At 37.4% G+C, this 26,729-nt stretch overlaps 1 protein-coding gene across 1 annotated transcript in view; it reads right to left on the bottom strand.

Moving 5' to 3' along the window:
- Positions 1–26,729, bottom strand: part of RPS6KB1 (ribosomal protein S6 kinase B1) — a 40,046-nt gene that overhangs the window by 5,469 nt on the left and 7,848 nt on the right. The window contains exons 2-14 of the mRNA XM_028109084.2: positions 26,428–26,477; positions 25,289–25,409; positions 23,991–24,059; positions 13,907–14,054; positions 11,744–11,801; positions 10,195–10,295; positions 8,124–8,214; positions 7,849–7,939; positions 7,245–7,352; positions 6,647–6,709; positions 6,173–6,250; positions 2,432–2,539; positions 126–238 (exon numbers count right to left, since the gene is read on the bottom strand). Of these exons, the coding sequence (XP_027964885.1) occupies positions 126–238; positions 2,432–2,539; positions 6,173–6,250; positions 6,647–6,709; positions 7,245–7,352; positions 7,849–7,939; positions 8,124–8,214; positions 10,195–10,295; positions 11,744–11,801; positions 13,907–14,054; positions 23,991–24,059; positions 25,289–25,409; positions 26,428–26,477 (1,199 nt within the window). The remainder of the gene's footprint in view (positions 1–125; positions 239–2,431; positions 2,540–6,172; positions 6,251–6,646; positions 6,710–7,244; positions 7,353–7,848; positions 7,940–8,123; positions 8,215–10,194; positions 10,296–11,743; positions 11,802–13,906; positions 14,055–23,990; positions 24,060–25,288; positions 25,410–26,427; positions 26,478–26,729) is intronic.

Genomic DNA, 26,729 nt, shown 5'->3' with positions numbered 1-26,729 from the left:
GTGCTTATGTCAACCACAGAGACTATGACAGATCTTTCATTTATGTAACATGGCATAAATTTCTTAAGCATACTCTTCCAGGTTAAAAAAAAAAAAAAGATGTGAGAATAACAAAGTCTGAATACCTGACAGGTGTTCGTGGGCTGCCAATAAATCTTCGAGGTGATCGGATTTTTGGTTCAAAGGAAAATTTTTCTTTCACACTTTCAAGTACAGATGGAGCCACATATGTAAAACCCTGAAAGATAGAAATTGTAGACTTAAGAATGGCGTTTTGTCATATACATTAAGAAACTGTGGTTTCAGTCTCTGACACACCAAAACAGTGCACACCTAAAATCACCACTCTGTGTCCTCCCATTTCCCCAATCTCATTTCACAACTGTTAGCTTCTTTCCAGCCATTTCTTGAGGCACAGACCTCAAGAAGGCAGAATTCTATTGAGTCCCATATGCCAGTAAACAATATTCTACTTTGCTGAAAGAAAAACAAAACAGGAAAATGTAGGCTCCACATTAAGATATTAAATACGAAGACAAATGCAAAGAAAATTCTAGTGTTTCTAGCCCACATACACATAAGCAACTAAGATTATCACACCCCAGTTTCTCGTTATTAGGCCAAAGTAAAAATAGAATTCTCTAACTTGGCATGTGTGATCTCTCTGGTTTTATAACAATGATTGGATAGATTTGGTATTTTCTTGATGTATAAGGGTCAACATTGTGAAAACCCTCAATTGTTAACAGGCAGTTATGCAGTTTTATTAGGTTTAGTTCTTTCTTGGACCTTGCTATCAGACTACCAGGTGTCATTTCTCTTGCTGTAATGTTTATCCCTTTAACAATCAGTCCTCCACCTAACCTTCCCTCCTATTTATTATTCTAGTCACCTATGAATAGGCATTCTGAGTTATAGTAAGAAGATGCAATAAGCCTCTGGGTGAAGTCCTAACAAGTGAGGTGCAATTCTGTAGCACATATGCTTCAGAAACCATTTCCCCACATAGTCTAGTGGGCTAAAGTTCTAACTACCAAGAGGACCAGGCTGTGCCTTAATCATCTTTCAACTTCCTTTAATTCTGCGATAGGAATTTAAATAATTATTGAACTGAAGTTGCTCTGACCACAGTCTCCAGGTAAGTGGAATGTTACTGTTTTTTGTTTTTAAGAGGGGCACTTGGGTGGCTTAGTTGGTTAAGCAACTGCCTTCAGCTCAGGTCATGATCCCAGGGTCCTGGTATCGAGCCCCACATTGGGCTCCTTGCTCAGCAGGGAGCCTGCTTCTCCCTCTCCCTGCTACTCCACCTGCTTGTGCTCTCTCTCTGTCATATAAATAAATAAAAAATCTTAAACATAAAAAATTAAGAGATTCACTTTATGTAACAAAGGAAATGATATAAAATGAGGTTTTTGTTGATCAAAATCTAAAAGCTCTAAAAAAAAATCTAAAAAATCTAAAAATCTGGGGCGCCTGGGTGGCTCAGATGGTTAAGCATCTGCCTTCAACTCAGGTCATGATCCCAGGCTGCTGGGATCGGGCCCCACATCAGGCTCCCGGCTCAGCTGGGAGTCTGCTTTTCCCTCTGCCTCTGCCTCTCTCCCCTGTTCATGCTCTCTCTCTCTGTGTCTCTCTCTCTTCAGATGAATAAATAAAATCTTAAAAATAAATAAGTTAATTGAATAAAAGTAAAAAATCTAAAAATCTAAAAGCTTTGCTTTTCTGAGGCGACAAGGTACAAATCAACACAGATACTTCTACAAATAATTTACTATTACATATGAACCAATATATTTTGATGTCAAATATTCACAATTAACAGGTTAAAAATCCCCTACAAAGTTACACTAAATGTACCAAAAATCTGCAGCTATTCCAGGAATAGAATAGTTACGGTGAGCTCTTCTCCTACTATTCTAACGGTGTGACTTCCAATTGAGATACTGAGCCAAACATCATTTTAAGTCAGTGGCCCATCTAAAAAGGGAATCATATACTCCAAAGAATCAGACGGTCCTACTCTAACTGCTGAAATGGAATACTGGATTATGGGAATCCATTTTCTAACTTAGCAAGTTGTAAATTAACTTAATAAAAAATAGCATCCCAGGTTATCTACATCAACTGCAAAGCAAACAAATTGAATTTTCTTATTGAAAAGGGTCCATCCTGGGCGCCTGGGTGGCTCAGTTGATTAAGTGACTGCCTTTGGCTCAGGTCATGATCCTGGAGTCCCGGGATCGAGTCCCGCATCAGGCTCCCTGCTCAGCGGGGAGTCTGCTTCTCCCTCTGACCCTCCCCCCTCTCATGTGCTCTCTCTCTCTCATTCTCGCTCTCTCAAATATATAAATAAATCAAATCTTTAAAAAAAGAAAAGGGTCCATCCTAATACTTAAATTTCTCATGGCTACATGGAAATTCTTTCACTTACCAGAAAGACCTGGTTGGCACTTTCACTGAGAGTTGAGTCATCTGGGCTGTCAACAGGTGTCTGACGTGTAAACTTTGAATCAAACTGACTCACATCCTCTTCAGATTGCTTTGTGAAAAACAAAATTAGAAAACGATGAATAGTCTATATTATACGTATCAATCAAATGCATGACTTGCATTAGAGAAGGCTCTAGCTAAAACTCTTGACAGGGTTTGATTGTAATAAAATATCAGAATATTTTCAGGCACAGACTGAAGAATAAATACAGGTGGAAAGTTTCTTTTTTAAGGTTTTATTTATATATTTGAAAGAGAGCTAGAGAGAGCACAAATGGTGGGGAGGGGTAGAGGGAGAGGGAGAAGCAGACTCCCCACTGAGCAGGGAGCACGACGCAGGGCTCAATCCCTGAACCCCAAGCTCATGACCTGAGCTGAAGGCAGCTGCTTAACCGACTGAGCCAGCCAGGTGCCCCTAGGTGGAAAGTTTCAAAGGTCAAATTACATCTTCAATTTTTAAGCATTTATTAAAGTAGATTTTAGTACACGCTCATCTTTTTTTTTTTTAAATCTGTCAAAAAAAATTTGAATGTCAATCTTCCCCACTTACAAAGCTTCAGGGCGCCTAGTCCACTGGCTAAATGCCCTATTAGATATAATTTGCTCAGCTGGCCACTGCAGGTTTATAATAAACCTGAAAAACTACTGAAACACTTTTAACACAAAACACATTTGTAAAATGCTCTAAAGCTTCTTCCCATAGCTTATTTCATCCTGCTACAGATTTCTCAAGGAGCAAAAATGATATTCTACTCTGAATGAGTACATTTTCTTATGAAAAACATCACCTAAATCTAACCACCACATCTGTTTAATTCCTTCTCTCTGGCACATCATCAGACTTTGTGGTCATGTCAAAAGAGCTAAAGAACCCAGGGTCAAAAGATGATAAAAACTAAGCATCAGTAAAAATTACTGCAGTGGATTGAAACAAATATATTAAAAGGCATAAGTTCATAATTTTTTTTTTAAGATTTTATTTATTTGACAGAGAGAGACAGACAGTGAGAGAGGGAACACAAGCAGGGGGAGTGGGAGAGGGAGAAGCAGGCCTTCCGCTGAGCAGGGAGCCCGATGCGAGGCTCGATCCCAGGACCCTGGGATCATGACCTGAGCTGAAGGCAGATGCTTAACGACTGAGCCACCCAGGCGCCCCAAAAGGCATAAGTTCATAATTATACTGAAAAAAAAAATCACAGAACTGGTCAATTTTGGAAGATGTTAAAGAACTAATTTATTATTTTGAAAACTGGGAAAGAAACAAACATTCATCCTGCCTTTCCTGTGTGAACAATGTAAGTTTCTCTTTAGGGAAAAATTCACTAATGAGGAATCAATAATAGTATTACAATAAGACAATTTTGCAAACCCCTACTGAAATCCTGAAACTAGGCCAGAGTTTCTGAATCTCAGCACTACTGACATTTTGGGCTTGATAATTCTTGTTGTAGGGGCCTGTCCTATGTAAAAGAGGATGTTTAACAGCATCTCTGGCCTCGACCCACTGCAAACTAATAATATCCCCTCCCCAAGTTATGACAACTTGTCTCCGAACCTTGCCAAATTGACCATACCTAAGAATCACTGATGTTGGCAATGATCACAACATCACTAAAAAAAAATACAAATACACATTATGCCTCCTGACTAAAATATACAACACCAAAAGTTTAATCTGAGGCAGATTAAGTATCTAAATCTAAATACTAGTTTTTGGAAATACAGGGAACAGGTAAATATGGTCAATGACACTATGGGGTTAAAATCAGCAAAATCAAAGTTAGAAACCCTACAGGACAAATAGTCCAGTTTCTTCAGTAAGTACTCAGGAAAGGAATCGAGAGGGGGGTGGAAAGAGACCTAAGAGATACGATAACCAAACTGTATAAACCTTAACTGAATTCTTATTAGAAGAAACCAACAGAGAGGAAAAGAAAACAAAAGAAACCGGGGAAATTGTCAGCTTTTTAGTTGTGATGATAGCTAGCAGTGCTGTTTATGTTTAAACAAGATGACCTGACAAGCCGGACCGTTGGTACAGAAGGGTTAATTATCCTCCTTACAATTATATATGTGAAAATTTTAAAGCAAGTCACCTTGTGCTCCAGAACCAAATTATCATCATCATTATCTTCCTCCTCCTCCACCTTCATTCCAAGAAATAGAAAAATAAACTATATTTTCTCAAATTCTGAGGTGGAAGAAAGACAAGAACTAACACACTAACTCATGTACTCATAAATACACTGTTCTGCAAACATAAAGGCAGAGATCGGGTGATATGCCTACAAGCCAAGGAATGCCAAAGATTGCTAGCAAACCACCAGAAGCTAGGAGAGAGGCACAAAACGGAACGGAAGGCTCTCACAGCCTTCATAATGAACCAAGCCTGTCAATTCATTATCTTGGACATCTAGTCTCCAGAACTGCAATACAATAAACTTCTGCTGTGTAAGCCACCTAGTTTGTGGTACTTTGTTACAGCAACCCTAGCAAACTAATACACATTTATACTATATTTTGAAGAAAAAAATTCCCAGAAAATCAAATTCAAAATAGGGTTGAATCAGAGGGTAACCACACTTACCCTGGTGAGCATTTTGTTATGTATATAACTTAAAATCACTATGCTGTATACCTGAAACTTATATATTATTATGTGTCAACTAAACTTCAATTTAGAAATAAAAAATAAGGGGCACCTGGGTGGCTCAGTCGGTTAAGTGTTTGCCTTCAGCTCAGGTCCTGATCCCAGGGTCCTGGGATCAAGCACCCTGCTCAGCGGAGAGCCTGCTTCTCCCTCTCCCTCTGCTGCTCCCTCTGCCAAATAAATAAATAAAATCTTTAAAAAAAAAATAAAGAGGGGCGCCTGGGTGGCTCAGTCGTTAAGTGTCTGCCTTCTGCTCAGGTCATGATCCCAGAGTCTTGGATTGAGCCCCACATCCAGGTCCCTGCTCAGTGGGAAGCCTGCTTCTCCCTCTCCCACTCCCCCTGCTTGTGTTCCCTCTCTCGCTGTCTTTCTCTGTCAAATAAATAATCTTAAAAAAAAAAATTTAAAAATTAAATTAAGGGCACCTGGCTGGCTCAGAGGAGCATGTGACTTTTTTTTTTTTTTAAGATTCTATGTATTTACTTGAGAGAGAGAGAAAGAAAGAGAGTGCAAGCAGGAGGCAGAGGTAGAAGTAGGTTCCCCAATGAGGAGGGAGAGAGAGACCCTAGGATCATGACCTGAGCCGAAGGCAGATGTTTAACTGACTGAGCCACCCAGGTACCCTGAGCATGTGACTCTTGATCTCAGGGTCGTGATTTTGAGCCTCATGTGGGATACAGAGATTACTTAAATAAATAAAACTTTAAAGAAGTTAAAAATAAAAAAATAAAGAGAGTAAAAGATTATACTCCATAAAAATAAAATACAGTTGAATTAAGCAAACAGCAAAAATGTTCTAACTACTTGAAATATTTAGTTGTCTTAGGCAACCAACTTAAAAATAGTTAATATACTCATCAATTGCTGCTGGCAGTAGTCCTTGAAAAGACTGTACAGAATAAAGATTCTGAAGAGAACATAAACCAAAGTTTTCTGAATTGTTAATATAAACATAACTTTTCTGAATGCTCTGAGATTTTATTCTAAAAAAGTACCAGGTCCTTCAAGTTATATGGTTTCATGTATACATACCAACAGAGGTTTAAAGGGGGGCTCCACCTTCCGAGCTAGCAGTTCTTCCCAGTTAATATGCCTGAAGAATGGATGAGCCTAGGAAAAAAGAACAGGAAGAAAAGTCAAGGCGAACAGACTTCATTGGATTGACAAATTAACTGTTTGAAGTTACAAATCACAAAATAAACTATACTATTTATTTTTTAGATTTTACTTATTTGAGAGAAGAGAGAAAGCATGAACATGAGCGGTGGGAAGGGCAGAGGGGAATGGAGAGGGAGAGAGAATCTCTCAAGCTGACCCAACACAGGGCTCGATCCCAAGACCCTGAGATCATGACCTGAGCCAAAACCAAGAGTCAGATACTTAACCAACTGAGCCACCCAGATACCCCACAAAATAAGCTATACTTTAAACAACTCCATACAACCTCACAAATACATAGAATTAGCACTATCTTCCCCTCAAACCACCAAAAAGGCCAATCCCTACTTGAACTTCTCCAGCATCCCCAGGACCAGCTCCAAGCCGAGAAGCAGCATTTCTTTTCAGCAGCTTTAGGGAGGGAAAACAAAACAAAACATTTATGAACCTTAGTCAAATTGATTATTTTTTATTTACAGAATTTGCTTGTCTATATTGCTTCTCTATTTTGAGAAAATAGGTTCTATTAATTACTACTAAATACTGCTTGGGAATAAAAAGGAAAAATCTTTTTTTTTTAATTAATTATTTGAGAGAAAGAGAGCAGAGAGAGAGAGAAAGCACACACAAGCCGGTGGGGTTGGGGGAGGAAGGCGCAGAGGGAGAGGGAGAAGCAAACTCCTGCTGAGCAGGGAGCCCAACGCGGGGCTTGATCTCAGGACCCTGTGATCGATCAATGACCTGAGCCGAAGGCAGACGCTTAACCAACTGAGCCACCCAGGCACCCCAAAGAAAGAAAATCTTTAAACAAACAAATTTGTACTTTACCTGCAAAAACTGTAGGCTTTTTTGTTTAATATATGTGTATGATTCTTTATTCAAAAATGTATGTTCAATTCTATCTATTTAGATCCCAGTAGTTAAGGGTTATCGTTTCATGTCCTACCTTTTTAAGCAGATCTCTGGCTTCTTGTGTGAGGTAGGGAGGCAAATTGAGTTTACATTTGAGGATTTTGTCAATTGTTTTCTTTCTATTCTCCCCAGTGAACGGGGGCTAGGAATAGAAGAGAGAGAGAAAAATTAGCATATAGAAAATAAAATTATCCATTTTCTGAATTAGTCAGCTATGCATAGAAATCAGAAATGTATGCTGTGATATGGGCTGACTGCTAAAGATCTATAGTTTTTAAGCAATGGGAAAGAAGAAATAGCAACATCTCAGAAGAAACTGGGTTTCCACTATTAACTTTATGTTATAATAGGTTAGCCATGTGATTTTATGCTTTACTTTCTCCTTTTATAAAATAAGGGCAGTATCTATTTTATACCTCTTTCACAGGACTGACATGACAAATCATTTTAACAAAAATGTTTTTAAAAGTATAGGGACCCATTCTACTACCAATAAAGCATTATTAGTGTTATTTTTTTTTTTTTAATAACTCCATCAGTAACATTTTTAAAAAGTGCAGGAAAGGTCTCTTGCCATAATGATTTAATAACTACTCAGCACAGACCATAATACATGCAGCTTTTAACTGTGCACCTACTGCTCCAGTCAGCATGTCATACATTAATGCTCCCAAACTCCACCAATCCACAGCACGATTGTGGCCACTTCTCATCAAGATTTCAGGGGCCCTACAATGAGAAAAATAATATGCCTAAAAAATTTACCCATTTGCATATCATCTGAATTAGAAGTTTAAAAACAATATATGGAGCCAAATGATGCTATAGAAAATATATAGCACACTATTAAACCAGGTAAAAGTTAGCTATTACTCCCCCAAACCAGTTATATTTCTTTCAACATGCAGCTCACATGTATTCTATTGTTCCACAAAATGTGTGTGTGACTGTTCCATCATGAATAGATTCTTTGCATAGTCCAAAGTCTGTCAGTTTCACATGACCTACAATGAAAGATCACAGCATAGTTATTCTGAGAACTCTAAACATGTGCAGTGTTTGAATGTATCATACAAGACAATAATCTAGCCTTCCATTTAACTTTTTCTGCCTTAAATATTTTTTGAAGATACAACTAGTAAGGTGCCATCCATAAAATGGGATGCTAACTTTTTAAAGCTAACAGTCATTTTTTGCCAATGATGTAATATAAAAGGAAAATAGAGAAAAAAAGTAAAACAGCTTGTCCAAGCCTCTAGCTCTACCATCCTGAGAAAGCAAGCCCTTTCAAGAAAAATTTCTGAAAGTCTGGTTTAAGTACACAAACCCTAATAAAGCTATGCTGTACCTTTTAAAGGTCTGACACTGTATTTCAAATATATAACTTTTTACCACAGTGAACTGTGACTGGACAGTTTTTTAAATAGTCTCAGAAAGTCACTATAACAAGTTAGCTTATTATGCCAATACTGCCAGGTCAGAAAAAGAAATGAAATTGCTATGGCATGGGACTGTCATCTCTAATCCAGAAAGTGGAAAACTCACCACCTTACACAAAGAACATTTCAGTTCAAGCTTAGCTTTACTGAACTGTTATTAGATATCCAGTGGTTCAACCACCCCAGGGACCCTACTATTCCAGGTTTATTTCAGAGAAAAGAAAAGGCAATGGCCTATTGGTACAAATGTAAATGTGTACTTTACTCTGACACAGAAAAAAATATGACCTTTATTTTCACAGAGCCACCTGACACACTCAAGCTTATGGATCAAAGAAGTTAACTAGTCATTTCCCTATTCTATCCTTTGCCTTAGAATTCAGAATCAGAATCCAGGTTTGGGGGGATGGGAGCAGAACTGGGAGGGAGACAGATACATAGATTCACAATGAAGTACTTGGTTAAGTAGAGCATTTCTCTTAAAAAAAAAAAAAAGAAAAGCATAATATGAAACATATTCATACTAGTGTCAGTTGTCCACACCATTTCCTGTCCAAGAATTTAAAACCCTTAACCACCTCATGTATCATTTTGTAGACATTGAAGGATCAGCAACTGCTACCAGCAACCCGACAGCCTGGTTGGCTAGTTGCTCCTTTGGGGTATAAGTGAGCTGTGAAGTCTACCTAGCCCAAATTACTCTTGCATAAATCAAACTGTCTATAGCAGCATGCACTTGTAATCAAGACTCAATTTGCTCTACCTACACCTGTACAGAATATTAGCCTTTCTGATTTTTATGTTTGTTTTTACAAACAGCAAGAATAAACTGATGCCTACTAAACATTTTCTTTCCAAGGCTACATCAAATATTTTGGTTCAATTCTAATCCTTTTTTTACAGCATTAATAAAATTTATCATAAAAAGTATTGCTTCTGGGGCGCCTGGGTGGTTCAGTCATTAAATGTCTGCCTTTGGCTCAGGTCATGATCCCAGGGTCCTGGGATCAAGCCCCGCATCGGGGTCCCTGCTCAGCGGGAAGCCTGCTTCTCCCTCTCCCACTCCCCTTGCTTGTGTTCCCTCTCTGTGTCTCTCTCTGTCAAATAAATAAATAAAATCTTTAAAAAAAATAAATAAATAAAAAGCATTGCTTCTAGTATTTATGTGTTTTTATCATTAAGGAAAACTCAATTTATAGGGTTAAGATCTACTTTCCAATTTAAGGAAGAAACCAAAATTAAAGTTTGGACTGGCTTTTGACTCACCACATGTTATGTAAAGATTTCAAAAGAATGACAAGCTATAGAGAGCAAGGACTAAACCAAAAAACACAGTTAAGTGGCCAGTTATTCCTAACTCCCTCTAATCTCATCAATCACAAATATCTAAATACCTAAATCTCAGCAAGTATTATGATGCCATAAATTCTGAGGGAGCAATGTATAATAGATACATGACTATGGGGCTTTGTAAATGACCATGACCTGTGTGGGAGGATTTTAAGATGATTATTTACTATAGAATGGTTTACGGTATATCTCCACCTTGGTGATTAAGCATGATATTCTCCGGCTTCAGGTCTCTGTAGATGATCCCCTTTTGATGTAAATGCCCCAAAGCCATGGAGATTTCTGCCAAGTAAAAGCTGGAAACAAAAGTGATTTAATAAAATTAAAAAGAGTAATATACTCAAAGCAGTTTATGTATGGAGCAAAATTCCTTGAAAGAAATACACATGCACCAAAGACCAAATTAGTGGGGATGGGGGTGGGTATGGGGGAAAGAGATGGCATAGGATGCTGCCAAAAGGCATGGTGACATTTATGTTTCACTTATTTAGTGAAACTATAAAATGTTTTGTTTCATCATTAGAACATACTGCTAATTGCAAAGAAGTCCAGAATATGCCAAACTGTCACTGGTTTTTGTTCTACTTGTGTAGGAATTAGGCCAATAGTCATTCAGATCAGAGCAAATTACTCCCACCCACCCCCAATTTTAAAATCCCATAGGACATAGGAACTTTGTTATTCTCAGACAGCAAGTCTTAGTTTCAAAAGATACCTTATAAATAACCTGACCCTTAGAAGCCCGCTCATCCCTTAATATAGCTGCATATTTATATACAGTTCATGCCCACAGTATCTGCCCTCCCTCTTGCCAGCCAGCCCACAACTATAAACTGTGTGACACTCAAATTTATCTACCTCAAAAGAATAAAGGGCTGAGTCAACCCTGTCTGGATTCGAAAAGCACAAGGCACTGCAATACTGGCTGCATAACAATGTTGCAATCCTGCAGATTACTCCAGGATGGAGAGGGTGTGTCCTAGAGGACTGAGGCAGTTTCACAGCCAGCAGAACCACAAATACAGCCTCCAACACGGCTCAGAGAGCCTCCTCCAAAAAAGGGTACTTCATCCCTAAGGCTCTTAAATGCAGCTTCTGTGTTAGAAAAGGCCTGAAATTAAACAATGGAATGCAGTTTGGTAATTAAGGTAGAAAAAACATTTAAGTGTTTTCTATTCAATTAATGTGTAGGATAAACTGATTTATTGTTACCCAATACTGTCATCTCACAAAAGGATGTATATATTTTTAATTTGAAGCAGATGCCATCTTAAGAAATATAAGGGTAGATCCCATCCTGGCCATAGAATCAATCCACAGATGATGTGTGCCGGCTTATCACCTCCCTAAGACTGCACCTTGGGAACTGGAAAGTCTAAAAAAAAAGAGGAGATGATTTCTGATACTTTCCATTGTTCCAGACATAAAGTTTCACCGGAAAACCACACTCACCCACAGCCAAGGCAGGCAGCTTACCAATTCAAGGAAAGAAAGCCCCAGTGAGAATGGTTCTGTTAGGAACTGGCGTGAAGAGCGTTCCACCCAAGGCCTGGGGGCAAAGGAATGATGTGACCTCCAAAAGCTGCCCGTCCCAAAGATGCTTCTCCCCCTTGAAGTCCTGAGTGACTGACTGGCTCCAGAACAATTTATTGAATCATTTGGCTGCCCACAGTGGGAACAGGACTTTGCTTTTAATTCTATGAATCATTACCTGAATCCCTGCAACCACAAAAATTTCACTTACCAGGCTGTGTCTTCCATAAATATTCCCTCTCTTTCTAACTGCATAAATAATTCTCCCCCTGTAAAGAAAAGGAAAAGATATTAGAAATAAAACAATCTTCATTTCCAACCCATTTCTAAGCACAGTTAAAAGATATCAGTCCCTTAAAAATAAAAAACAGATTCTAAAAACTACAGGTTTAAAACTAAGTCTTCAGGATTCTATTTTTAGCAGTGTTCTCATTTTTACGTGAAATATGTATTTTGGAGTTCCAGGTTTGTACATCTTTAAACTTCAAAATAGTTATAGATTCCAGACCTGAGGTTAAAAAGATAATCTTGGTTAAAACTTCTCTCACATTTTACCCTAAGCAGAAAAATGTTAGTATATAATTAAGCCACCCTTACAAATTAAAATTAGTGAATGCCCTTATTCCATATTTTCAGATCTCTTAATCCAGAGGAACCTAGCAGCAGCTTTATTAAAAGCATGGCACTGTTTTGAATATCAAAATAATGATAATAAAGAATTAAATCCCACTGAATAATCTTAGAATCCATGAGCCCGCAATGATGTAAATCAATGAAGAGATCAAAAAATTAAGTTTTAAAATGGGAGAGAAGGGAAAGCTCTTTGTTACAGAATGCCAAATAATGAATGAGGCACGATGGAATAAAAAAAATCACTTGGCAATCATTATAGTTAACTGTTTCAAGCAAGAATCAATGAATGCTAAAACTGTATGTGAAAGCTTGATGAGAGACAAGATATTTCAATAATCCCAAAGTATCTCAAGATACTTATTCATTACAAAGGGAAAACTTCACCAGGGAAAACACTGGCCAACACCACCTTATAAGTGTGATCAAAGTGAACATCAACAATAATGGGACAAAGATATAAACATCAGGTACCTCCTGATCTGACAGAGAAGGACACAATGTCATTTTGACGGTCCTCCCCAAATGCATAACCTGATTCTAATCTTGAGGAAACATCACATAAGCCCAAATTGATGCATTCTACAAAATAAGTGGCCTATATTCTTCAAAAATGTTAAGGTCACGAAAGACAAAGAAAGCCTGATGAACTGTTCTAAATTAAAGGAACCTGAAAGATATTACTGTATCAGTGTTAATTTCCAGTTTTGATAATTTTAGTAGAGTTAAGATACTGTCATTGATTTTAGAAAATATACACTGAAGTATTTAGGGGTAATGGGAAATCATGTCTGCAACACTCTCTTAAGCAATCCAGAAAAAAATTATGTATATACATATACACGTATACGTATATATGCATATACATGTATATACATAACATACACACATGTACATATACACACACCCATACATACGTATACATATACGGAGAGAGGGAGAGAAAAGAAGGATGAAACGAAACAAATGTAAAATGATAACACTTGGGGAATCTAGGTGAAGGGTATGTGGGAAGTCTTTGTACTATTTCTGCAACTTTTCTGTGTAAATCTGAAATTATGTCAAAATAAAGTTACCCAAAAAAAGGCAACAACAGTCACAAAAAAGTTGCTAAATTCTGCAGCTTTCTGTTCCATGTTACAGGCCTTTGTGAAACCTGCTTTTCAGAAAACTCAAATATGTTGGCTGGAAATAGATACCTGTGATCTAGAAATGGTAAGAAGCAACAAGTTTCGAGGAGGTAGTAAGCGCTGGAAATTGTGGATGTCTTCCTACGTAAATTGCATAGTCTATCAAAAAGGCTACATTCAACCAAAAAATTCTTCTGTTTAGAGATGCAATTTCGAAAATACTCAACATCTTAAATACTCTCAGTAAGTTTTCCATTTGAGTTTAGAAAGAAATGGCTTTGATGATTCATTTGAATTATAGTATCTTACCCGAGGGCAGTCAATGTGATGGCTCTGTATCAATTAGGTGTTTATTTTAAGTAATTGATTACAAAAGGATTAGGATTAAGATAAAGTTTTACAGATGGGGAAAAAACTTAACCTTTCAAGTTTCCTTCATATTTGTCTGCGAAAAGAAACATATGGTCACATCTGAATTCCTTATGTCAATGTATTTGTCAATTTTAAGAACTATTTAATCACATTGGGGAAAAAGCATTTTTCCAATGGAAAATAATGTTTGACCCAGTTTCTGGAGCAAATGCAAATAATTACACCAAACTGAGTGTACTGACCGCTGAGATACTCAAGGATGAGGTAGAGTTTTCCACCAGTCTGAAAGGCATAAATTAAATCCACAATGAAGGGATGCTTTACTTCCTCCAGAATATTCCGTTCTGCTTTTGTATGAGCTGTATCTTTAGCATTTCTTACTATCATTGCCTAAAGGAAAAGAGATGATCTATAAGAACAAAACAGTAGACATTTTTATTCTATAGTAACTGGAAAATCTATTTTGTGCTTTTCTTGCCAATATTAAACTATTAATCATAGTTCCCACTAGAGACTAAGATAGGAGTAATGGAAGACATTCACTTCTCATATATATCTGCACTGTTCGGATTTTTTGCAGTGAACATGTAAAATGACAACCTAAAGATACCTTTTTAAAAAATGTAAACAGGTGAAGTTTATTCATATATTCACTAACTGTCAATGTCTACTATGCTCCAGGCTCTGTAATAAGAAAGAAGAACTAACAGAAGTCTCCAGCCTATAGGAGTCCAAAGTCTTGGGGAAGAGAGAGAAGTCACTGCAGGTAAGCACAAGGTGCTTTGGGAGAACAGAGGAACTACATCTGACATGGCAAGAAGTGTTCCTGGAGGTGGCAGTACCTAAACTGTATCATAAAAAATTATTAAAATGAAATACAGAGGGTAAAAAAAAAAAGCATTTCCAGTGCCAAAGAGGCTTGACAGGACATGTCTAGGGAATCTATAAGTAGTTCAGTATGGTTAGAAGTGGCTAGAGATTAGGCTGTCGATGTAGGTGGAGACCAGGAAATGGAAGACCTAGGTATCTAGGCAAAAGCGTGTGAATCTTATCTTAGAGGCAGAGGAAAAATGTTGAGGTTCTGAAAATGAATAACCCTTGGCTTTAAGACAGTTTTAGTAGCAGTGTGGAATTTTAGGGAAGAAATGAGACCAGTTAGGAGGCTAGTACAGTAAACTAAGTAAAGTAAGACCTGTAACTAAGAAAATGAAGTTGGGGGGCACCTGCGTGGCTCAGTTAGTTAAGCATCCGACTCTTGATTTCAGCTCAGGTCATGATCTCATGGTGGTGAGACTGAGCCTGGCAATGGGCTCCACGCTGGGCACGGCAGCTGCTTAAGATTCTCTCCCTCTCCCTCTACCCTTACCCAACCCCCTCTTAAAAAAAAAAAAAAAAGGAAAAGGAAAATGAAGGTGGAAAAAATAAAAAAAGAAAAGATAAAGATGTATTATCAGCCCTTGCTGACTAGGTTGAGAAGAAATGATGATACCACGGTTTCTGCATAAGTAACAGAACAATGGTTATCATTCAGTAACAGGAAATGGAAGTCAAGAAAAAAGTTTTGGGAAAATGATGCATTGTTTTGGACATGTTAAGTCTAAATTCTAGGACTAAGTTCTGGTACATCTCCAGTAACATGAAAATGCATATACACAAGATTATTAGTTGCAATATTATTTACAAAAGTGAAATGTTAGAAACAATCTAAATGCCCATGTATAGAATATTGGATAAAAACCTATGGACTATCTACCTAATGTGTAAAAAAAGCTATAAAAAGAACGGGGACTATCTCTATGAAAGCAAGGTACAAAAGAGCATACATGGCCTAACAGTATCACAGTACACTACCTTTTGTGTAAGAAAGGGGAAACAAGAATATGTATATGTATCTCCTTGGATCTTCAATAATGAACACAACTAAGATAAACCAAAAGCTAATGACGGTGGAAAGATTAAGTAATGGGACTAGACTTCTGAATACATCTTTGGAATAAAACCTCAATGGTTTTAGCTTAGCTAAATCAAATTTTTTTTTCTCTTACCTAAATCAAATATTATTGTGATTATAAAATGGAGGTTTTTGAATTCTGAACCATGGTAATATTTTATACATTCCAAAACTTAAATTAAATCAGCAACGATGGGGGAGGGAAATAAAACTGAACACAACAGAAATATATAAATGTAATTGAATATTACTCTGATAATTTTACCATAGGAGAAAAAAGATATTTAAATAACTTTACACAGCATACTCTTAATGACATATATGTAAGCATAACAAAAATTGCAAAGAAATCTTATGCCACACTTAGTAGGTTTGTAGCTGTTAATAATATTGATATTGCAATTCTCAAACTATTATGCATATATTGTACGACTGAGCAAATGAGTAAATTTATTGATGTTACTACCAGGCTTCTCACTGTGGAAAAACCAGAGATGTAAATATGGACTGAGATAAGAAAAGCCCTATGGAACTAGACTGGAATTAGGGATATCAATATGAAGCCATGATTTAAAAAGAAAAACCTCCTAGCTCTACCCACTGAAAGAGCCAGAAACAATGACACTTTAGTAGTAAGGAGCATAGCTGGCACCCAGATCTTGGTTTCTCCACCAAAAGAAACCAGGGTTCCTTAGAGAAAAAGATGGTTCTAAGCCAGAGTTAGGGAAAGTGCAAGGGAAATCCAGAGCACTCTATTATACCAGGAAGTACTCAAAAACTGACAAGGACATATCAGGGACATAGAAGCCATCTTAAAAGAGTTCTCTCTAGCAAAATTTAGGACAATTTGAGAACCAAAATGAATAATGAAAGAAATGGATAACACACTGAAAATAAAAAGTCCATACTGACTCTTAAAAAATTAAATTTAAAAAAGGAAGTATAAAAAGCTCTTTATAGAAGAATGACAATACAGAAACAAAATGGCAAAATAGAAAAGTCTCCATTTTGTAATCACCATAGTAATATTTGATTTAGATAAGAAACAATGGATGATAAAACCACTGGGTAAAAGATTATTAGGATGGAATATTCATATCCCTATTATACCATACACTGAGAATATAATACTCCTACAAAAAGTATTTAACCTAATTTAAAATTTAGGTGTTTTCATGAGTAAACAATCTAACATATCCAAATTAAGGGATATTCTGCAAAACAACTGGCTTGAGCTCTTCAAAAAATGTAAATGTCATGAAAGACAAAAGAAAAGGGTGGGGAATGGCTCCAGAATAAAGGAACTAAAGAGACAGGATAACTCAATGCATATGTGATCCTTGGTTAAATCCCAAATATTAAAAACAAAATAAAACAGCTATAAAAGATAAACTGATACAGCTGAGGAAATCTGAGTATGGACGATGTATTAGAAAACAGCACTGTTTATCAATGGTAAGTTTCCCAAATGTGATAATTACGCTGTGATTATATGTGAAAATGCCCTTACTCTTAAGAGATACAAACTAAAGAAAATAAGGGTGAAACACCATGATGCAGGACTCGATCCCAGGACCCTGGGACTATGACCAGAGCCAAAGGCATGCCCAACCGACTGAGCCACCCAGGCACCCTCAAACATTATTTTTTAACTGCTCAGGAGGTTTGAGTTTTTTAAATAAATAATTTTGAGAAAGTCTATGAGGCAAGAGACTTAAGAGATAAGATGAAAAATTAGTAAAGTAGAATCACATAAGTCAAGAAAACAGAGTTTCAAAATGCTGTGGTCGGGCGCCTGGATGGCTCAGTTGGTTAAGCAACTGCCTTCGGCTCAGGTCATGGTCCCAGGGTCCTGGGATCGAGCCCCGCATCAGGCTCCCTGCTCCGCGGGAAGCCTGCTTCTCCCTCTCCCACTCCCCCTGCTTGTGTTCCCTCTCATGCTCTCTCTCTCTGTCAATTAAATAAATAAAATCTTTAAAAAAAAAATGCTGTGGTCAATAGCTTCAATGTAACAGAGAAGTAAATTAAGGATGAATTAAGTAAAGACCACTGAATTCAGCCATTAGGAGACTGGTGATGACAAGAGTTTTATTGAAATAGTAGAGTCATTAAGTCAAAATATAGTGAATGAAAAAAATAATAAAACATGACTTCTCAAGAAAGTCAGCTATGAAAGGCAAAGAGGGTGGAAGCCATAGGAAGACTTTGTGAGAAGAAGGATTTGTTTTACTAAATATGGAAAAGACACGAATATACTTAAACAAAGAAAGAAGTAAGGATAGAGGATGGAAAAAGAGAAAGACGTGACAAAGACCCCTAACAGGCAGAAAGAGAAAGGCTCCAAAACAATAAAGAGAGGGCTTAACCTTGGAAAGGAGAGGAATTTATCTCTTACTAACACTGGAGAGAAGGAAGTAAGGACAAATGAAAATGCAGATTAATATGGTATTAGGGGTAGGGATTAGAACAGGAATTGGAAGGAAATCACATGTGACAGCCTCAAATAGGAAGAGAGGCAGTCTACTAAAGAGGTAAGAGGGACTGATAGCAAAGTTATAGAGAACAGAAGAAGTTGTCTAGGGACATGAAGAAAAACAGCTGGTGGGGCGCCTGGGTGGCTCAGTCAGTTAAGTGTCTGCCTTCAGCTCAGGTCGTGATCCCAGGGTCCTGGGATCGAGCCCCACATCGGGCTCCCAGGTCAGCAGGAAGCCTGCTTCTCCCTCTCCCTCTGCCTGACACTGCTTGTGCGCTCTCTCTCTCTCAATTCTGTGGCAAATAAATAAAATCTTAAAAAAAGAAAGGAAGGAAGGAAGCAAGGAAGGAAGCGGGAAAGTAGGAAAGAAAAATAGCTGGTGAATACTGAGGGTCCAAATGATTTGGGGACTACGAATTTGTCCTAGCAGCAATCTACAAGTTTATGTGATTTCTGCCAGCAATGCTCAGTAACTGAGATACAGGAATAAAGGAACATTAACAACCAAACTTTTTTTTTTTTTTAGATTTTATTTATTTGACAGAGAGAGACAGCGAGAGAGGGAACACAGCAGGGGGAGTGAGAAAGAGAGAAGCAGGCTTCCCGCGGAGCAGGGAGCCTGATGCGGGGCTCGATTCCAGGATCCTGGGATCATAACCTGAGCCGAAGGCAGACGCTCAAGGACTGAGCCACCCAGGTGCCCCAACAACTAAACTTTTAAAAGTAAGACTTTCCCAGGGGCACCTGGGTGGTTCAGTCATTAAGTGTCTGCCTTTGGCTCAGGTCATGATCCCAGTGTCCTGGGATTGAGCCCCGTTGCCGGGCTCCCTGCTGGGCAGCAGGTCTGTTTCTCCCTCTCCCACTCTGCTTGTGTTCCCTCTCTTGCTGTCTCTCTCTCTGTCAAATAATAAAATTAAAAAAAAAAAAAAGGACTTTCCTAAACATAAGGTCAATTGGGGCTAGCAAGTGACTGAAATGGCAGATCATGCTGATTAGGCTGGATTCAGAATAAAGTGAAATAAGAAGGGGGTTAAGAACTTTAGAAAAAACCCAGAAAGGTCAAAGGACTAAAAGGTTGAAAGCCAAAGACCAAGCATTGTGGGAATAAAGAAGTGAGAAGTTATTGTTCTATTGTAGTCCAATACTTCAGAGGTGGAGAATACAGCTATGGGGGCTGGTAGAGTGGAATGGAAGTGAAAGCTGACAGAGTTGAGATCAAGGAATTAGAAAGGCTAGGCTACTGATTACTTATCTAATATAAGGACAGCGAAGACATACAAGATGACAAGGCTTAGGAGAAAAAAAATGATAAAAGGTAAGGGAGGTTTCAACCTCAATGTAGAAAGGATTTTGACAAGATAGAAGAGAAATTGTAAGAATAAACTTAACAGTTCTTCCCTTGAATTATGTAAGCAGAGTGAGAGGAAGAGACCACATTTGCCTCAAATGCTAAATCCTAGTATCTAGTGTAATGCCTGGCACACTGCCAGTTCTCAATTGATTCAGTAAAAGGAATGGAAGAAGTATGACCAATCTGTGAACCACAAGCCTTTAGCCAAAGGGTCTAAAATTTACAGTGTGGGCTGAATTAATGCCATGGGCAATAGTACTTTGCTCCCAGGGTACATTTTTGTTGCAACTGGTAGGAAGAGAAAGTCTTTTCCTCAACATTCCACCCTGAGAAAATACCCAAATAGTACCATTCCTGTAAAAAATCCCAGGAGAACTGATAAATTCAAACAGACTGTCCAGATGCAAATACCTCATTTAAGATAAGAAGACACGTGGTTCTACTTTGATTTGATCTTCAAGGCTGGAAAGAGATATGTTCTTACTGCGTACAGAGTTCAGGAGGGTTAATAATTATAAAATCAGAATAAAGAAACTCAAAGGCAGCATACATCTTATCTAGTTAGGAATTAAAATTCTGGACTTAACCCTAGCAACCTCTTCACTTTCATTATTTATGCTGTGAGCTTGTTTTCAGGGACAGCAAGGAAAACATGAGACAGCATCTGACTCTCTAGCCAAGCTTGGGGAAAGAAAAACCCTGAGAGTGGGAGGGAATGGTAACCAAGCAAAAGGAGAGGCGAGCAAGTTAGGTTTTGAATGCCTGGGGCTAAAAACGAGGTCTGACATTTAGCAGTAATTAAGTCTATGGATTTCCCAATACACTGTGCCTATCCACCAGCAGCGGAAAAACAACACCCTCTTCTTTTCATTAAAGATGTCCATGCCAGAAACATACTTCACTCAAGATAGAATTATGATTAATTATGGTCAGCCCTGATTATAAAATATATCAAAAGGAATAAATTAACCTAAGAATCTTGACCAGTACTTCTTTCAGCATTTCTAGGACAAGCATTACTATACTATCTCCAATTCTATACCTAACATGTTTTATAGATGAAAACATCATTAATATCAAATGATTCCAATGGGAAAGCCAGACAGCAGATTAATACTGACTTATTGATACAGAAAGTGATGTTCAGAATATCTAAACTGCTTCTTTTAAGACAATCACCAGGGGTGATTCCAGCTGGCTCAGTCAGAACAGCATCAGCATGTGACTCTATGCCCCACACTGGGTGTAGAGATTACTTAAATAAATAAATAAACTTAAAAAAAAAAGACAATCACCAATAAAGTTGTGGTCATATTTGTTCCTCAGCTTTTAAACTATTAAGTCATGTATACTGCTCAAGTGAAAATCAGGAAGATAAAGATCAAGGTATTACAAACCCTACAATTTTTGTTAAAAGTTGTTTCAATTGTCTTTTAATATAGTTTTGTAGTAAGACTTGTTTTAAGACAGTGTGATCTTTTCAGAAATCAATCCCAAACAAAAAGAACAAGAAACCAAACACACATAACCCATTTTCAATAAAACTAGGAAATGCATCTAACTCCACACCTCAAAAATGAAGAAAACAGAGTGGGATAAAGCAATGGTACATGACTCAGTGGAGTAGAATATGATCAAATCTAAATGCCTGCACAGAGAACTCAAAAGAAGTTGATTCCATCTATAGAACCTTAGTAGGTTCAAAAACTGGAGACAAAAATAAAAAGCAAGAAAGGAAAAAAAAAAGAGTCATGAGGGACTGCAGAAGGCAGAAGGTGGAGGACTAAAAACAGGTAGATTACTAGCACTTGGAAAGGTGTACTCTCCAGAAAAAAAAAGAGTGAAGGATCAGATACAGAGTGAAGTGCTAAAGTAAAAACTTGACTTCAGTGAAGGTCTGCATGTTGAAAGGTTAAGATCTTCATCTCTTCTCTCCCATCCAGCTCCAGGATGCTTTTTCTAGGCAAAAGAATTGAGGATCTTTCTCAGCACCAAGTGACTACAATGATATTTCGAGGTTCTCCGTCAATTGCCAGCTAACCACATGACTGTCCTAAACAGATGGAACTTCTGATCAGCTTTTCAGAGTTCTACTCTTAAATATGAATAATCAGTGAAGGACACCAGGCATCTAAAGAAGGCCTTTCACATGGAAGAGACTAAATCAAACTGAAAGAAAATAAGAACTTAGAAAAGAAGTACAATGCATAGAACAAAAGAATATTTCAAAGAATTATCATTAATACCCTCAGAGGAATAAGATAATGTACTCATAAAATAGGTTGCTATAAAAAGAAAAAATGAGGGATGCCTGGGTGGCTCAGTCAGTTAAGCATCTGCCTTCGGCTCGGGTTATGATCTCAGGGTCCTGGGATCGAGCCCCACGTCACGCTCCCTGCTCAGCGGGCAGTCTGCTTCTCCCTCTCCCTCTGATCCTCCTCCCCGCTTGTGTTCCGTCTCAAATAAAGAAAAAATATTTTTAAAAAATGAATAAATAAAAGAAAAAGAAAAAATGACAAAGCTCTGGGGAATGACAAATATGATAGCTTAAAAAAAACAGTAAAAGGATTAAAAAATAAATTTCTAGAAAAATCTCAGAGTAAACAAAAAGATAAAGAAATAGGCAAATGGAAAAGATAAGAAAAATAGATGATCAGTCCAGGAGGTCCAATATCCAACTAACTATAAATCCAAGAAGAGAAAACAGTAGGGGGGAAATTATCAGAGACCATATAAGAAAACCTCGTAGAGCTGAAAGATTGGAACTTTTAAGACTGAAAGAGTAAAAATAAAGAAAATAATAAGGATCAAAGCAAGATAAACACACTGTAAAAAATTTAGAACAAAAGAAATCAAAAGAAAATTTTAGTATGTTTAAAGAAAAATAGATCTCTAGGGATGCCTGGGTGGCTCAGTCCGGTAAGTGTCTGCCTTATGCTCAGGTCATGATCCCGAGGTCCTGGGATTGAGTTCCACATCTGGCTCCTTGCTCAGCGGGGAGTCTGTTTCTCCCTCTGCCTGCTACTCCCCCTACTTGTGCTCTCTCTCTCTCCCTGACAAATAAATAAAATCTTTAAAAAAAGTTAAAATAAATAAATAAATAAGAAAGAAAGAAAGAAAGAAAGATCTCTAAAGAAAGGGGAATCAGGGGCACCTGGGTGGCTCAGTCAGTTAAGCATCTGTCTTCGGCTCAAGTCATGATCCCAGGATCCTGAGGATCAAGCCCCACATTGGGCTCCCTGCTCAACAGGGAGTTGGCTTCTCCCTCTCCCTTTCCCTCTGCTGGGTCTCACTCAATCTCTCAGATGAGTAAGTTTTAAAAATCTTTAGGAAAGAGGGGCGCCTGGGTGGCTCAGTCATTAAGCGTCTACCTTCAGCTTGGGTCATATTCTCAGGGTCCTGGGATCAAGCCCCGCATCGGGATCCCTGCTCTGTGTGAAGCCTGCTTCTCCCTCTCCCACTCCCCCTGCTTGTGTTTCCCTCTCTCACTGTGTCTCTCTCTGTCAAATAAATAAATAAAATCTAAAAAAAAAAAAAAAAAAAAAAAAAAATCTGTAGGAAAGAATAAAAAGAAATGGGAATCAGTATGGCAAGGGACTCCTTAATAGAAACACTTAAGGCTAAATGAAAATAAAGCAAAATCCTGGGTGAAAATGATTTTCAATTTCAAAACCACACTCAAACAAGCATAAGGGTGTAATAGGAAAATTTTCAAATATGCAGTATTTCCCCAAAAATTTACCTTCATGTACCCTTTCTCAGGAAGCCACTGGTAGTTGGTCACCAAAAGAGGGAACAAGGGCATAAACTAAGATAAAGGAAGATCTGGGATCCAGGAACAAAGAATCCAACACTGATGGAACCAAGGGGATACCAAGGGTTGTGGTGGAAGTCCAGTAACGGCAGCCATGCCTCAAGAGCTACCAGTACAGACAGGAATAGGGGGACAGAAGGTTCTGATGGAATTCTACAGGAAAATAAATGGAACTGATAGACTACCTAATAAGTGGGACCATAGAAAATTGGCCTGAACAGAGCTGTTGGAAGGTATGAGAAGACAACAGACTCAAAGAAAACAAAGCAAAATGAGAGGATGGGGAGAAGGGAGGAAGAAGTGAAAGAGAGTAGAGTGGAAGTCAATACATAATTCTAAAACTGCTATATTAAGTGACAGCAGAACATGCTTATTACTTAGAAATATGGAGACCAGAACAAAGAGCTAAAAGAGTTACTTCAGAGGAGAATTAAAAGAGCTCTCCTTTCCACATTCACCAAGCAGAAAACAGGAATACCAATAATGAAACATATCTCACATTCTAAGAGGACTTGTCATATTGTGTTAGAAATACATTTTCTTGACTGAGAATTTTAGGCCAAAATGTGGATTTTATAGCAATTAACAATAAAGTTGGGGAGGGGCGCTTCGCTGGCTCAGTCAGTAGAGCATGCAATTCTTGATCTCAGGGTTGTGGAGTTCACCCCCTATGTTGGGCGTGGAGCCTACTTTAAAAAAAAAAAGGGAAAAGGAACAAAGAGGAGGGAAGGAATCACCTTTTTAAGCACCTTCATGGCAAATATTTTCCCAGTATTTGCTCCTGTTACTTTTCGTACTTGAAAAACCTGGATAAAAAATAAGTGTTTGTTATTAAAAGCTAAACTATGCTAGTCACACTCCCTTAATTCCTATTTATAGAAAACAGATGATACAATAGTTTATATTCTTAAAAAAAACTAGTAACACAAAGACTGTGCAAAAATGATGACCTCAAAGAGCAGACAATATTAAAGATTTAGTAATAAAATCTGTTAAACATGGGACTGTCCTATTTGGTCTGCTGACATCTGGTGGCAAAGTTGGCCAGTGACCATCCAATAATGAGCACTCTATATAACTTCATACACAAAATCCAAGTTTTCTTGGAAAAAGCTATAATCAGGGTTTCCAGAAGCAGAATACCAAAAGTAAAAATTATATTTTTAAGTTTCTTCCAGGAATGCCACTGTTCTTGCTTCACATAAAACTTTAATAATAGTTGACAGAAATTACTGTTTACCTATTGCTTAAAAAGGCTAACTATATAAAACATCATGCAATAGCTAAAATAATGTGAGACTCAAAGTGCACGTGTTCCACATTCGAGATGATTAGAACACATCAGAATGTGTCCTTAAGCCTAAGAAGAACCTACAAATGTCATGCTATGAAAAAATTAACACTACACAGTAGCATAAATAGTTCTTAAACTTAATCCTAACTACTAAAATGTTATCCAAATTCTATGTTTTGATAAAGAATAGCTAGGTATAAATTTTCTTGGGCAGAATACACAAAGGTGAGGTCACAAATTAGAAAGACTTGGGCAAAATACGAAGCTAAGAAGTTCTCTTCATTTTTCTTCTCCCTTATATTTTTCAGCTTCCCTAGCTCTAATGCTCCAAATACTGCAAGTCAAAGAAAACCAATTCAGATATAGATCTCAGTAATATTAACAATTTAACATGCCATTCCTCCTAAAAGTAAGGAGTGGTTTGTTTTTTAAGAGAATACCTCCAGAGGATACCATTTAAGCAAAAGAAGGAAGGATTCCTCTAATAATAGACTTTGCCTGGCACAGTTGCCTATTTATTTATTCAACAAATATTGACTGAGTGCCTATTATGTGTCAGTCTTTTATGTGTATGTTGGTAGGAAGAGAACTTCTGTACATCCCTCAAATAATACCAGGTTAGGTGATCATATCCTTTGCTGACAGCTAGTAAACAAAGATTGAAGAGGACCGCTAAACCAGAATCTAAAAATTAACCTACCCAAGACAGACAACAGCTCTTGTTTCAAAAATACTTCCTACCTTTCCATAGCCCCCTTTACCAAGTACCCGAAGTAGCTCAAAACATTCTGGTCTGATTTTTTCTGGCCCTCTGTTCACACTAGTTTCCGAAATTTCAAATTTCTCACAATGTTCCATGCCACTGAGGAGAAAAGTAAAACCAAAAGTAAATTCTCAAAAAGTTAAATTATCTTCAGTTTACTATCATTGTACTCCAAATAAGTAAAAAGGAAAAGGTATATAACAACAAATTTACTACCTGTGCTCTCAGTAAACTAATGATTCAATGGCAAGGTAGGTCAAGATTAGGATGGCTTGATAATTGCTTATCTGCTTGTTTACAGAATATGCTATTATCATTTTTTAAACATCAAGCACCCCCAAACTAAGATAAATTAGAACAAGTTTATTAAGTTGACAAAGGAAAAAAAGTCTTCTAGCTATTCATATTTAGTTCATTCAAAATGTCTCCGAGACTAGGTATTATCCAACTTCATTTGGCAGCTTCAGAAAATCTGGGAACTCTGTAAAAGTACCCAATTAGTTCAAGAATTTATGCTACAAAAATTCTTGCTAATAAAATGTATCCATGCACCTTTCCATATCTACTATTAGCTTGATTTAAAGACTCCAAAAGTGGCATTTAAGTGGCAATTCGTCCCTTCAATGCTTTTTATATGAGTTATCCTAGTCTACCCCCAACCCATGGTTTTTACTTAAGGTTGGGGTACAGAGCAGATTAATCACCATTCTCATTTAATAGAGTTTGCCTAAAATGACTTGAGATTGCACATATCTCTGTATGAATGATGTATTACAAGCAAAACAAAAAGCATTTGACTTTGGAAGTCATTTCTAAAAATTTTATTTTTAAGTAAGAAAAATTAACTCTCTAATAACCTAATGAAAATTCCTTACCCACTCAGACTCATATTCAGTATACTGTAAGTCAGAATGAACATCTTTCTCTCAAAATCTATATATGATCTCAAAACCCTGGATATATTACTGTATGGTGCTAAATTCAATAAACTAAGTTTACATATATGACTAGATAATTAAGAACAGGTTATTGGAATCACATGATGGCTACAAACTGGAACTGATAAAACCTACTTGTAAGAAAGACAGCACAATGAAATCTTTTCATATACACTTACAGTTCATATGGTCCAACTCCCCCATGGTCCATGCTTTCATTTAACTGACCCTGAAAAATATGTTAAAGTTTTAAAAATAAATAATCTCATAAACATAGAATCAAAATACTTAATGCTTCACCCTACTACTAAAGGAGAAATGAAATAAACCAGCTTAAAAATTCTCCATACTTTAATAACCAGCAAATGTGGTGATGAACAAAATAAGGTACACAATACCACAGGGATTTCACTTTTAATTTTCTATGACAATTAAGCTACAGATGCTACTGATCAATGATCTACAAACAAAGTAGGTGATA

This window comes from Eumetopias jubatus, unplaced genomic scaffold, assembly GCF_037043125.1.
Source record: "Eumetopias jubatus isolate StellerSeaLion01/CBP00866 unplaced genomic scaffold, mEumJub1_p1.0 scaffold_10, whole genome shotgun sequence".
NCBI classification, from domain to species: Eukaryota; Metazoa; Chordata; class Mammalia; order Carnivora; family Otariidae; genus Eumetopias; species Eumetopias jubatus.
The sequence above is the reverse complement of the archived record's forward strand: the minus strand, read 5'-3'. Positions and strand labels throughout refer to the sequence as shown.